This window comes from Bubalus kerabau, chromosome 7 (assembly GCF_029407905.1).
Source record: "Bubalus kerabau isolate K-KA32 ecotype Philippines breed swamp buffalo chromosome 7, PCC_UOA_SB_1v2, whole genome shotgun sequence".
Taxonomy (NCBI): domain Eukaryota; kingdom Metazoa; phylum Chordata; class Mammalia; order Artiodactyla; family Bovidae; genus Bubalus; species Bubalus kerabau.
In genome coordinates, this window is record NC_073630.1 from 120,138,188 (window position 1) to 120,151,673 (window position 13,486).

At 50.6% G+C, this 13,486-nt stretch overlaps 1 protein-coding gene across 8 annotated transcripts in view; it reads right to left on the minus strand.

Annotated features, from left to right (window-relative positions):
- FAM193A (family with sequence similarity 193 member A) overlaps nt 1-13,486 on the minus strand; it is a 156,042-nt gene that overhangs the window by 84,264 nt on the left and 58,292 nt on the right. For all 8 annotated transcript variants that reach the window (XM_055589259.1, XM_055589261.1, XM_055589257.1 and 5 more), the window contains one exon: nt 1,294-1,539. In XM_055589259.1, the coding sequence (XP_055445234.1) occupies nt 1,294-1,539 (246 nt within the window). The remainder of the gene's footprint in view (nt 1-1,293; nt 1,540-13,486) is intronic.

Below are 13,486 nucleotides of genomic sequence, written 5' to 3' on the forward strand. Positions count from 1 at the left end.
CAGAGCTGGTGATGGACAGGGAGGCCTGGCGTGCTGCGGTCCCTGGGACACGACTGAGCAACTGAACTGACTGACTGAGCCCTGTTTTTGGTACGAAAATACACAAAAAGAGCTGCCCTCTTGGAGAGCATATTCCAGTGAAGGAAAAAGACAAAGTGAGTAAGTAACATACACAGTATATTAGAAAGAAGTGCTAAAGAGAAGAGCAGGCAGGAAAGAGGGCTGGGCAGGAGTCACACCAGTGAGAAGCCAATTTCTGTTCTGATGAACGACGGGATTCTGAGCTGCAGCTGTTTACCGCTCTACTCCAGAAGCCGGCGCGTGAGCTGGTGCCGCCTTCCGGGAAACCCTAAACAGAAGCCACAGCTCAGCGGAGGGCAGGGAGGAGGCTTCTGCCACGTGGCAGCGGGCCTGCGTGGGGGCTCAAGTGGACAGCAGCCTCGGGTCAGGAAGCAGAAAGTGTGGGGGGGGCTGTCACGGCCGCATGCAGAGGCAGGAGCACAGAGACCACAGGTCAGAAACAGCCAGGAGGCAGGAATCAAAGGCACAGACAAGCCCGAGATCGCGGGGCCTCGCATGGCTGCAAGGCAACTCCCTCCAGAACCCAAAGGCCCAGTCTGAAAGCCCTTTCGGGACTCCACGGTGGTCCAGCGTCTCAGGCTCTGCCTGCCAGTACAGGGGACACGGGTTTAATCCCTGGTCTGGGAAGATCCCACAAGCCGCGGGGCAACTAAGCCCGAGGACCACCACTACTGACCCGCACTCCAGAGCCCGTATGCCTGCGAGCTTGTGCTCTGCGACGAGAAGAACCGCAGGGGGAGCCCGCAGCCCGCAGCCGCCCTGCACTTCACGCCAGAGGGAGCCCAAGGGCAGCCGCCAAGACCCGGCACAGCCATGAATTGATTAAAGAAGAAAAACCAAAGCCCTTTCAGAACCAGGGCCCACGAAGACGCTGTCAGGGCTGAAGATGCTGATGTTCTCAAGAAGGCTTCATTGAGCTGAGGCATGAAAAGGAAGGGGGCAGAATGGGGTGGGGAGCCTGACCTGAGAACTGCATCTGGGAGAGAAGTTTAGGCAAGCTACCAGCACATGGAATCATCTAGAACTGAGCGCACACAAAGCCGCCTAGTTTTTCAACAAATTGTACCACCAAAGAAATCCTGCGACCGGAAGTAAAATGCTGAAACCCGCCCTGAGGGCTGCCGAGCTCGCTGACTGACTGGGGGGGGGCGGGGGACCCGGCTGGCGGGCAGCGCGGGAGGCGCCGGTGCGGGCAGCCCCGCGGGCACTCACCGCCGGCTGCTCGGGGCCGCCGTGGCGCGCATCCTTCTCCACGGCGCGCCGGCAGTCGGGGCACACCCAGAGCGGCAGGTGCAGCACGCTGTTGCCCTTGGGCGCCATGGACAGGGCCAGCTTGCTTGTGGTCTTCACTCCACTCTCTAAGAACGAAGCGTCTTTCCTCTCGCTTCTGCACAGAAGACAGTAATCCCCAGCGGGGTAGGGTGGTGTTCTATGATTCATCCCAAAATTAAAAGGAGTCTGGAACAGAAAACAACAAAAAAAAGTTTTTTCAAAACATGAGCCACAAAGCCAGGACCACGCAAACTTTACAGGCCTCACACTTTAATGCGCATGTGTGTTCACACTTTAATGCACATGTGTGTTCACACTGAGAAACATCAAACAGGGAATCTGCTGAATAAAACTGTGCCAAGCATTCTAGAAACTCATAATGCATACCTCCAATAAAAGAGCGATACCATAAAGAACATCTAAGGAGGAGGCAGAAATCTGTCTTCACCCCTTCACCTAGCCTTCTGTGTTCCCCCCATGTGCTAGGAAGCGTCGGCCTCAACTCAGACTGAGGAAGCACCAGGGCATTTCCTTTTTTCTTTTAACCATCAGCAAAGTTCAGGAACTCCCTGAAAGTCTAGTGGTTAGGACCCCTTGCTGTCACTGCCGAGGGCTTGGGTTGAGGACCTAAGATCCCAAGGCTGCTCAGTGCAGCCACAAACAGCAGCAGAGGTCGAAGCCCCGGGTCTAGAGGTGTCTGCACTCAGGGCTCAAGGCTGGGGCGGCAATCCGGCCTGAGTGCACCTACAGAGCCAAGCCACCTCTGAGGCGGGCTGTCCAAGCTCGAGTCAAGATAAACATCTAGGAGGCTGACAGCAGCCACACATAAAAACATCCAAGACCGGCCTCCCTCCAAGCGTGTCTCACTATCTACCTCCACTTTTCAAACAGGTCCTAAACTGAAGGGTGAGGGTAGGCAGGAGGAAGAGGAAAGATCATGACTCCAGATCCTTTCTAGTATCAACCTCATTATCAGAAAAATAAAATTAGTCTTAAAAACACACAGGCGACCAGGTTTAAAACAGGCCTAAAGTCACCAGGTGAGCAAGTAGCAGCCAAGATTTTAGTCCGAATCAGCATGAGCCCAGAGGCATCACGTGCAGCTTAGCGGAACCACCCTGCAAATCCTAGAGAGTGGCTCGAGAGAGGTGCACCTGGCCGCAGGCGAGCAGGGAGGCCAGGCACAGCCTTCCCGATGCAGCCTCACCAGCCAAGGTTCCAGAGCAGAGTGCCCGCGCTGTGCACCCGGCAAGCAGGCAGGCAGACCAGGACCCTGCTGGGGCCGTTCTGGCCGGAGCACTGCCCGCCTGCTCCCCCGCTCCGCCCGGCCGGCAGCCCGGCTCTGCACTCAGCCCCGGAGCTGCCCCTGCCGTCCTCACTGGGGCATGCACCGCCGCTGGCTGGCCTGACCCTGCACTGACGTGACTGCCGCCACCACGGCCAGAGCGCTCCCAAAGGCTGTCAGCAAGGCCTGGAGGGGCCAGGTGTCGGTGCTCAAACAAGGGGGTGGACGGGATGAATGAAAACATGAGTGATTACAAGGATGGGACAGCACCGTTAAGACACAGAAGCGTAACGTCTGTTCTTACCTACAAAAACCAGTGATCAAACCTGCTTACACCCGTCACACCCACAGGTGCGCCCTGGGTTTCACCAACCCAGCTCAGCAGCCCCCTGCATGTCTGAGGGCGCTCACTTTAACGGCTGGGCATGGCTGCCCCCGGGAGCAGCTGCCCTTCTCTGTCCCAACAGGTCCCAAGCCCATTGCTGGAGGAACAGCCCCAGGCCTCAGACCTCTGCAGGCTGCCTTTCTACCCAGAGCAGGAGACGCTGGGCCCAAGGTGACAAAGGTCCCCAGCAGAAACAGAATGCTAAGAGGCAGAAGTGAACTGAGAGCACCCAGCTCAGGGTCCATCCCCGTAGGGCTTCCTGTGAGCAAGACACTGGCCCCAGCATGGAGACACACGGTGAGTAAACCAAGATCCCTGCCGGAGTGAGAGCAATTCTCCTCAAACACAGGGACAAGGTAAAACATCTGTGCTCTCAAGTCAGAACGTTAAACAGCGGCGACTGAGCAGAGACAGCAAGAAAAAGTGTCTGTGGTTGAGGATGATGCCCTTCGTCACTGCAGCCATCGAGGGCCTCCTTGAGGAGGCGTCTCAAGTGGGGGCTGTGGCCAGAGGCCTTGGGGTGTGGACAGAGAAGGGGGCAGGGAGCCGCGGGGCCCGGCCTCACTCACATCTGGACATGGAGACAGGACGTGCGAGGAGAAGAGATGAGAGAAGGGAAGGGGCGAAGAGGCCAGGGTGAAACTGCTGCAAAGGCAGAGCCCCCAGGACGGAGAGAAGCTGGACTGCGCGTGGAGCAGCCTCAGTGGGGCCAGCTCGGGCACAGGGGCCTGACACAGACCGTGCACGGGCCAGACGCCCGGGTCCTGCTGGCCCGAGAGCGACGTCGGACCAGCGGACACAGACAGAACCCCGACAGCCCACCACGCTAGGTTGCTTCTCCGCCAGGGTGCAGACACGAAGTTGCCAAGGGTGCAGAGCAGACAAGGAGGACAGCGTGGCTTTAATGAGAGCAGAGCTAAGTGAGACCCGAGGGCTAAGGCAACGCAGACGGAAGCAGCCGCGGGAAGAGCTGGCAGAGGGGCGCCGGCATGGGGGGCAGCTGTGGACACCGGTCCTTCCGGGGCAGGGCGAAGGCTGGAGGGGAGGCTCGGGGGCGAGGACGCTCAGCCAGCCTGGGGGCCCTGTGAGGAGGCAGCTCATAAGAGGAGTGCGTGACCCAGGTTTCTCCTTACAGAGAAACCCTGGCGTGCGAACAACGAACTCTGGGGTGGTCATCACATGTGAGGTGAGCACAGGGGAGCAGAGCAGTCAGACTTTGGGGGCTCGCCTACCCGGGCAGGGGGCCCCTGGCAGCAGAGGACGGGCTGCAGAGGTGAAGAGCAAGACTTAACGGTGGCACGTTACCCACCCAGACAACGTGGAGCTAGACACCTGGGAGAGCGGGCGCAATCCCTTGGGCACACGGCCTGTAAAACCAGACAAGGTGACGGCGGAGTGCAGATGTGTCCCGACGCCCGGAGACTCCGCTCAGCACGGCAGCCGGTTCTCGGGCGGCAAGCGCGCCCTGCCCTGTCTCCTCACTGCCTCGTTCTCCCGCCCCGCCCCAGGCCACCGCGCAGAGTTCCCACTCCACAGATTCACGGGGCAACTCCTGGACTCGTCTGCAATGAGCAGCATCACACAGCATCTCGTCTTTTGTCGGGCCTCTCTCACAGTATCATCACTTGGAGATGATCCTGTGTGTGGCTCACGAAACTGCTCCTTTCACTCCTGAGCAGTGGCCCTTGGAGGTAAGCCACCACTCGCTTACCATTCTGCTGTCTGGACGCAGGCAGCCTGTCTCCCGGTGTCAGCTTCACAAACAGTACTTGCTATGAACACTCATGTATAAATCTTGCTGGGAACACGTTTTCCCTTCTCTTGCATAAATACCAAGGAATAGAATAATTGGGGTATCTAACTTCTAAGAAACTCCCGGGACTTCCTGGCAGTCCAGTGGTTAGGGCTCTGTGCTTCCACTGCAGTGGGCACAGGAGCCCTGGTCAGGGAACCAAGATCCCACATGCCATGTGGCTTGACCAGAAAAAAAAAAAACAAAACCAAATTGCCAAACTTCTCCCAAAGAGCACTGCTAAGGACTTCCAGGTAACCGACATGCTCACCAATGAAGTTTCAATTGTGACCGCCATAGTGAATGGGTAGCCCTGGCTCAGTGTGGTTTTCTTAATAATACATTAAATATCCTTTCACACGCTTATACAGTATCTATTCAAATTTTTGGCCTGCCTTAAGATTAATCAATTTTATTATTAAGACAGTTAGCTTTTGGTTTAATGGATTTTTCCCTATTAAAAATTTTTTTGTTTTACTGCATTTTGCTTTCATGTTATTATTTCATTACTTTGAGTATCTTTGGGTATAACTGGCTCTTTGACTTTCTACTTTCTTAAGGTGGAAGCACAGGACAGTGAACCCTTTCTCTTGCAGATGGTTGAAGCTGCACATGTCCCTGTCAAGCACTGCTTTGGCTACATTTTACAAATTTTGATATGCTGTTTTCATTCTCATTCAGTTCAAAATATGCAACCACAAAATTAAAACACACTTGCTCCTTGGAAGAAAAGCTATGACAAACCTAGACAGCATATTAAAAAGCAGAGACATTATTCTGTCAATAAAGGTCTATCTAGTCAAAGTTATGGTTTTCCCAGCAGTCATGTATGGATGTGAAAGTTGGACCATATAGAAAGCTAAGCACCAAAGAATTGATGCTTTTGAATTGTGGTTACTAAAGACAACTCTTGAGAGTCCCTTGGACTGAAAGGAGATCAAACCAGTCAATCCTAAAGGAAATCAGATGCGAAGAACTGACTTATTGGAAAAGACCCTGATGCTGGGAAAGATTGATGCTGGGAGGTGAAGGGGACAACAGAGGATGAGATGGTTGGATGGCATCACAGACTCGATGGACTTGAGTTTGAGCAAATTCCTGGAGATAGTGAAGGACAGAGAGGCCTGGCGTGCTGCAGTCCATGGGGTCGTGAAGAGTTGGACACGACTGAGTGACTGAACAGCAATAATCTACAACGGGCAAATGAAAAACTGCTGTCAGAGTGCCTCTAACTTCTCTTGACTGTAGTCTGCATCCCTTTACAAATCTGAAGGTACTGAAAATCACGGGAACCAGTTATCTTGTAAAGGACATTAACAGTCTTCAGAGCAATATACAGAAATCACCAGAAGGGAGAGAAAAATCACATAAATAGAACAGAGACTCAGAAAGGCTTTTGCTGCTGCTAAGTCGCTTCAGTCGTGTCCAACTCAGTGCGACCCCATAGACGCCAGCCCAGCAGGCTCCCCCATCCCTGGCATTCTCCAGGCAAGAACACTGGAGTGGGTTGCCATTTCCTTCTCCAATGCATGAAAGTGAAAAGTGAAAGTGAAGTCGCTCAGTTGTATCCGACCCTCAGCGACCCCATGGACAGCAGCCCACCAGGCTCCTCCATCCACGGGATTTTCCAGGCAAGAGTACTGGAGTGGGGTGCCATTGCCTTCTCCCAGAAAGGCTTTCAGTCAGTCCCTAAATGGGTCAGTCACATTTGAAAATTGAGTGACCTGAAGTAATTCCAAAAGTAGCCATTCACATAGCTGGTGAGCCCAAGCCATCAAACAGGGCCCTGGCCCTGAGCAGAGAGGCAGTGCCAGCCCCTTCACCTGCACTCCCATCACCACCACCATGCCCTTGGCCACAGCAGGGCAGCTGTGTCACGGAGAACCACAGCAGAGGCTAGCCAGGGACCTACCCACACAAGACTGATCCCCACAGGCAGTGCCTGCTTTCTGAAGGACCCCTTACCTCCCATAACAGAGTTGATGACGCTGAGTCAGTCTCCAGGGTCGTTACTAAAATTGTTACGGTCAGAAAACTTCACAAGGTGGGGACAGGAGTCAGGGCCCTGGGCATAGGCACTGCGTGGGATGGTTAAGAGTGCTAGGGGACAGGGAGGCGTGCTTGCCCAGGAGCTGGATAGCCAGGGGAGAGGAGACAAAGCCCCCAGCTAGAGGCAGGCGGAGCACAGGCCCACACAGGGAGCACAGAGGGCGCACACGTGGGTGGCAGCAGCAGAGGGCCAGGCTCAGGGCCCCACACAGACTAGTGTCTGCTTCGGAGGCCCTGGCCAGGCACGCAGGGGCCGCCAAAGCCTTTGCTCCCCTCTGGTCTCTCAACCGGAGAAGGCAATGGCACCCCACTCCAGTGCTCTTGCCTGGAAAATCTTGCCGGGCCCTGCCATCTGCCTGAGGCCTCTCCCACTGACCAGCCCCTTTCTTTATCAGGCCATCCGTTTTTTCTTCTTTCCTGCATCATCTCCATTAGGATACAAACATGCTATTACTCCTCCCAGGCTGAAGGGACAAAACCCTCTTAACCTCACTTTCACCTCCATGTACTAACTGCCAATCTCTTTACCCTCCTTCTCAGCACCGCCTTCCGAGCTGTCCACGCCAACTCTAAGAGAAGTGAAATGCAAGTTGCAAACATTAACCCTGTAATAAGTTAAAACCAAAAACACAGGTAAAAACAAGGAGCTAACCCACCCAGTACAGCGGCCAAACCAGGGGCACCGACAGCACGTGCTGGCAGGCTGTGGAGCAGCAGGGCTCAGCGCTGCCGTGCGCATGCAGACGGGGCAGCCGCTTCGGAGGACAGTCTGGCGGCTTCTCACAGAATTAAACATCCTCTCGCCCTGCGACCGGGCAATCGTGCTCCTCAGAATTCACCCAAATGAAAACAGACATCCACACAAACATCTGCACACAGATGTTTCTAACAGTTTTACTCACAGGTGCCAGAACTTGGAAGCAACCAAAATCTCCTTCAGAAGGTGAATGGATAAACAAACTGTGGTCCCGCCGGACAACAGATTATTATTCAGTGCTAAAGAGAAATGACTTATCAAGCCATGAAAAGACATGGAGGAACCTTCAGTTCAGTTCAGTTGCTCAGTCATGTCCGACTCTTTGCGACCCCATGAACAGCAGCAACCTTAAATATATGTTATTTAAATGAAATATATATTATTAAATGAAAGAAGCCAATCTGAAAAGGCTATAAACTGTGTGATCCCTACATGACATTTTGGAAAACTATGCAGACAGTGAAAGATGAGCGGCTGTCGGGGACGGGGGAGAGGGCAGGCACGGGCAGGACACGCAGGGTCTCTTAATCAGCGTGATACTCAACGGGGCACACAGGCCGTTCGACGTCTGCCCAACACACAGAATGCCCAGCGGCCCAGACCGAATCACGGACTCTGGGCAACAGCATGTCGGCTGAGTTCGCTGGCTCTGGCAGACCACGGCGGGGTGCTGGCGCTATGGGGCTGTGCGTGGGTGAGGATGCATGGGAACCTGCTGCACCTCCTGCTCAACTTTTCTGTGAAACTGAAACTGCTCTAAGAAAAAGCCTATTAAACACCTCCCTCACCAAAGACAGGTGAACTCCAGTACGATTTTATTTAACTCAATGCTGCTGTTCAGTTGCCAAGTCATGTGCGATTCTCTGCGACCTGATGGACTGCAGCATGCCAGGCTACTCTCTTCCAGAGGCCACAATCTTCCAGAGCTTTTTCCGATTCACATCCATTCGGGTGGTGGTTCTATCTAACCATTTCATCCTCTGCCACCCTCTTCTCCTTTGGCCTTCAATCCTTCCCAGCATTAAGGTCTTTTCTAAGGAGTAATGGTACTGGAGAAGACTCTTGAGAGTCCTGTCAACTGCAAGGAGATCAAACCACACAATCCTAAAGGAAATTAACCCTGAAACGATGCTGAAGTTCCAATATTTTGGCCACCTGATGCAGAGAGCCAACACACTGCAATCGACTCACTGAACTCAATATATGCACAATATTCTCACATCAAAGGTAACCAATATAGAGTGAGATACTTTACATCCTTTCTTCATTCTAGGTCTTCAGTATGAGGATGTGTTCACACATAAAGCACATCAGGGGCTGTAGTGCCCCACGTGGCCAGGTGCCCCGAGCTGACCAGCACATGTCACGGTCACTAAGGCCCCACCGACCCTGCGGGCCCACACTGACGCCGAGAGCATGAGACGCAGGAGCTCGCCATCTCCTGCCTGACACTCTGTCCTCACCCAGCCGCCTGGTGTGCTCACCCTCTTGGGTTTTTCTGAGAACCGACTCCAAACCCTGAGGCTGTGGACCTAACCTTGTCTAATTCAATGAAACTATGAGCCATGCCATGTGGGGACACCCAAGACGGACGGGTCACGGTGGAGAGTTCTGACAAAACGTGGTCCACTGGAGAAGGGAATGGCAAACCACTTTAGCATTCTTGCCTTGAGAACCCCATGAACAGTTTGAAAAGGCAAAAAGATACGACACTGAAAGAGGAACTCCCCAGGTCAGTAGGTGCCCAATATGCTACTGGAGATCAGTGGAGAAATAACTCCAGAAAGAATGAAGGGATGCAGCCAAAGCAAAAACAACACCCAGTTGTGCATGAGACTGGTGATGGAAGTAAAGTTTGATGCTGTAAAGAACAACATTGCATAGGAACCTGGAATGTTAGGTCCATGAATCAAGGCAAATTGGAAGTGGTCAAACGAGATGGCAAGAGTGAACATCGACATCTTAGGAATCAGCAAACTAAGATGGACTGGAATGGGTGAATTGAGCTCAGATGACCACTGCATCTACTGCTGTGGGCAGGAGTCCCTCAGAAGAAGTGCAGTAGCCATCGTAGTCAACAAGAGTCCAAAATGCAGTGCTTGGATGCAACCTCAAAAACGCAGAATTATCTGCTTGCTTCCAAGGCAAACCATTCAATATTACAGTAATCCAAGTCTATGCCCCAACCAGTAATGCCAAAGAAGCTGAGGTTGAATGATTCTATGAAGACCTACAAGACCTTAGAAAACTAACACCCAAAAAAGATATCCTTTTCATTATAGGGGACTGGAATGCAAAAGTAGGAAGTCAAGAGATACCTGGAGTAACAGGCAAGTTTGGCCTTGGAGTACAAAAAGAAGCAGGGCAAAGGCTAACCGAGTTTTGCCAAGATAACCCACTGGTCATGGCAAACACCCTCTTCCAACAACACGAGAGGCAGCTCCACACATGGACATCACCAGATGGTCAATACCGAAATTAGATTGATTTCATTCTTTGCAGCCAAAGATGGAGAAGCTCTATACAGTCAGCAAAAACAAGACTGGGAGCTGACTGTGGCTCAGATCATGAACTCCTTATTACAAAATTCAAATTTAAATTGAAGAAAGTTGGGAAGAACATTGGGCCATTCAGGTATGAACTACATTAAATCCCTTACAGTTACACAGTGGAAGTGACAAACAGACTCAAGGGATTGGACCTGTTAAATAGAGTTTCTGAAGAACCATAGACGGAGGACCCTGACAGGAGGTGGTGATCAAAACCATCCGCAAGAAAAAGAAATGCAAAAAAGCAAAATGGTTGCCTGAAGAGGCCTTATAAATTGAGAAAAGAAGTGAAAGGCAGAGGAGAAAAGGACAGATATGTCCGTCTCAATGTAGCATTCCAAAGAAAAGAAAGGAGAGACAAGAAAGCCTCCCTCAGTGCAAAGAAACAGAGGAAAACAATAGAATGTGAAAGACTAGACATCTCTTCAAGAAAAGCAGAGACACCAAGGGAGCACTTCATACAAGGTTCAAAATGTGAAATGCTGGGCTGGATGAAGCACAAGCTGGAATCAAAACTGCCGCAAGAAATATCAGTAACCTCAGATATGCGGATGACACCACCCTTATGGCAGAAGGTGAAGAACTAAAGAGCCTCTTGATGAACATGGAAGAGGAGAGTGAAAAAGCTGGCTTAAAACTCAACATTCAGAAAACGAAGTTCATGGCATCCGGTCCCATCACTTCATGGCAAACAGATGGGGAAACAATGGAAACAGTGACAAACTTTATTTTCTTGGGCTCCAAAATCACTGCACGTGGTTACTGCAGCCGTGAAATTAAAAGACACTTGCTACTTAGAAGAAAAGCTATGCCAAACCTAGAGCATATTAAAAAGCAGAGACATTACTTTACCAACAAAGGTCCGTCTAGTCAGAATGGTTTTCCAGTAGTCAAGTATGGATGTGAGAGTTGGACTACAAAGAAAGCTGAGTGCCGAAGAATTGATACTTTCGAACCTTGGTGCTACAGAAGACTCTTGAGAGTCCCTTGGACTGCAAGGAGATTCAACCAGTCTATCCTAAAGGGAATCAGTCCTGAATATTCATTGGAAGGACTGATGCTGAAGCTGAAGCTCCAATACTTTGGCCACCTGATGCAAAGAACTGACTCGATGGAAAAGACCCTGATGCTGGGAAAGACTGAGGGCAGGAGGAGAAGGGACAACAGAGGATGAGATGGTTTGATGGCGTCACCAACTCGATGGACATGAGTTTGAGCAAGCTCTGGGAGCTGGAGATGGACAGGGAGGCCTGGTGTGCTGTAGTCCATGGAGTTGCAAAGAGCCAGGCACGACTGAGCGACTGAACTGAACTGATGAGTGCCGTCTGTGCTGTGCAAAGTTGCTTCAGTCGTCTCTGACTCTTTGTGACCCAATGAGTAGCCTGCCAGGCTCCTCTGTCCATGGAATTCTCCAGGCAAGAACACTGGAGTGGGCTGCCAGGCCCTCCTCCGGGGATCTTCCTGACCCAGGGACCAAATCCTTGTCTTTTACATCTCCTGCACTGGCAAGTGGGTTCTTCACTACCACCACCACCCGAGAAGCCCTCTATGAGAACCAATAAAGGGTAAAATTCCCAACACGGGGCACAGACGCAAAGGAAGACACAAGGGATAACTACTTTAAAACAGGAAAAAGAACGGCTAGAAATTCAGAGTTGACCTCAGTGAACAATAGCTTTATAAGCCATGTTTATTGTAAACCCTGAAGTCTTTTCACACAGAAGTGTAAAACTTCTGTAAAACATACACAGTTTTTTTAAAATACAAAGTTAGACAAAGATCTCTGTTTGTTTCCAAGTCAAACCATCCAATATCTAAGTAATTCAAGTCTATGCCCCAACCAGTAATGCTGAAGAAGCTGAACTTGAACGGTTCTATGAAGACCTACCAGACCTTCTAGAACTAAAGATGTCCTCTTCATTATAGGGGACTGGAATGCAAAAGTAGGAAGTCAAGAGACACCTGGAGTAACAGGCAAATTTGGCCTTGGAGTACAAAAAGAAGCAGGGCAAAGACTAACAGAGTTTTGCCAAGATAACCCACTGGTCATGGCAAACACCTTCCAACAACACGAGAGAAAACTCTACATAGGGACATCACCAGATTTTATATCTTTGCAGCCAAAGATGGAGTAGCTGTATACAGTCAGCAAAAACAAGACCAGGAGCTGACTTTGGTTTAGACCATGAACTCCTTATTGCCAAAATCAGACTGAAATTGAAGAAAGTAGGGAAAACCACTAGACCATTCAGGTATGACCTAAATCAAATCCCTTAGGATTATACAGTAGAAGTGACAAATAGATTCAAGAGATTAGATCTGATAGAGTGCCTGAAGAACTATGGACGGATGTTCGTGACATTGTACAGGAGGCAGTGATCAAGACCATCCCCTAGAAAAACAAATGCAAAAAGGCAAAATGGTTGTCTGAGGAGGCCTTACAAATAGCTGAGAAAAGAAGAGAAACTAAAGGCAAAGGAGAAAAGGAAAGATACACCCATTTGAATGCCGAGTTCCAAAGAATAGCGTGGAGAGATAAGAAAGCCTTTCTCAGCGATCAATGCAAAGAAATAGAGGAAAACAACAGAATGGGAAAGACTAGAGATCTCTTCAAGAAAATCAGAGATACCAAGGGAACATTTCATGCAAAGATGAGCTCAATAAAGGACAGAAATGGTATGGACCTACCAGAAGCAGAAGATATTAAAGAAGAGGTGACAACGACTGACAGCAGAACTGTACAAAACAGATCTTCACGACCCAGATAATCACGACGGTGTGCTCACTCACCTAGAGCCAGACATCCTGGAAGGCGAAGTCCAGTGGGCCTTAGCAAGCATCACTATGAACAAAGCTAGTGGAGGTGATGGAATTCCAGTTGAGCTATTCCAAATCCTGAAAGATGATGCTGTGAAAGTGCTGCACTCAATATGTCAGCAAATTTGGAAAACTCAGCAGTGGCCACAGAACTGGAAAAGGTCAGTTTTCATCCCAATCCCAAAGAAAAGCAATGCCAAAGAATGTTCAAACTACCGCACAATTGCACTCATCTCACACGCTAGCAAAGTAATGCTCAAAATTCTCCAAGCTAGGCTTCAACAGTATGTGAACTGTGAACTTTCAGATGTTCAAGCTGGATTTAGAAAAGGCAGAGGATCCAGAGATAAGATAGCCAACATCCGATAGTTTATTAAAAAAGCAAAAGAGTTCCAGAAAAACATCTACTTCTCCTTTATTGACTACGCCAAACCTTTGACTGTGTGGATCACAATAAATTGTGGAAAATTCTTCAAGAGATGGGAATACCAGACCACCT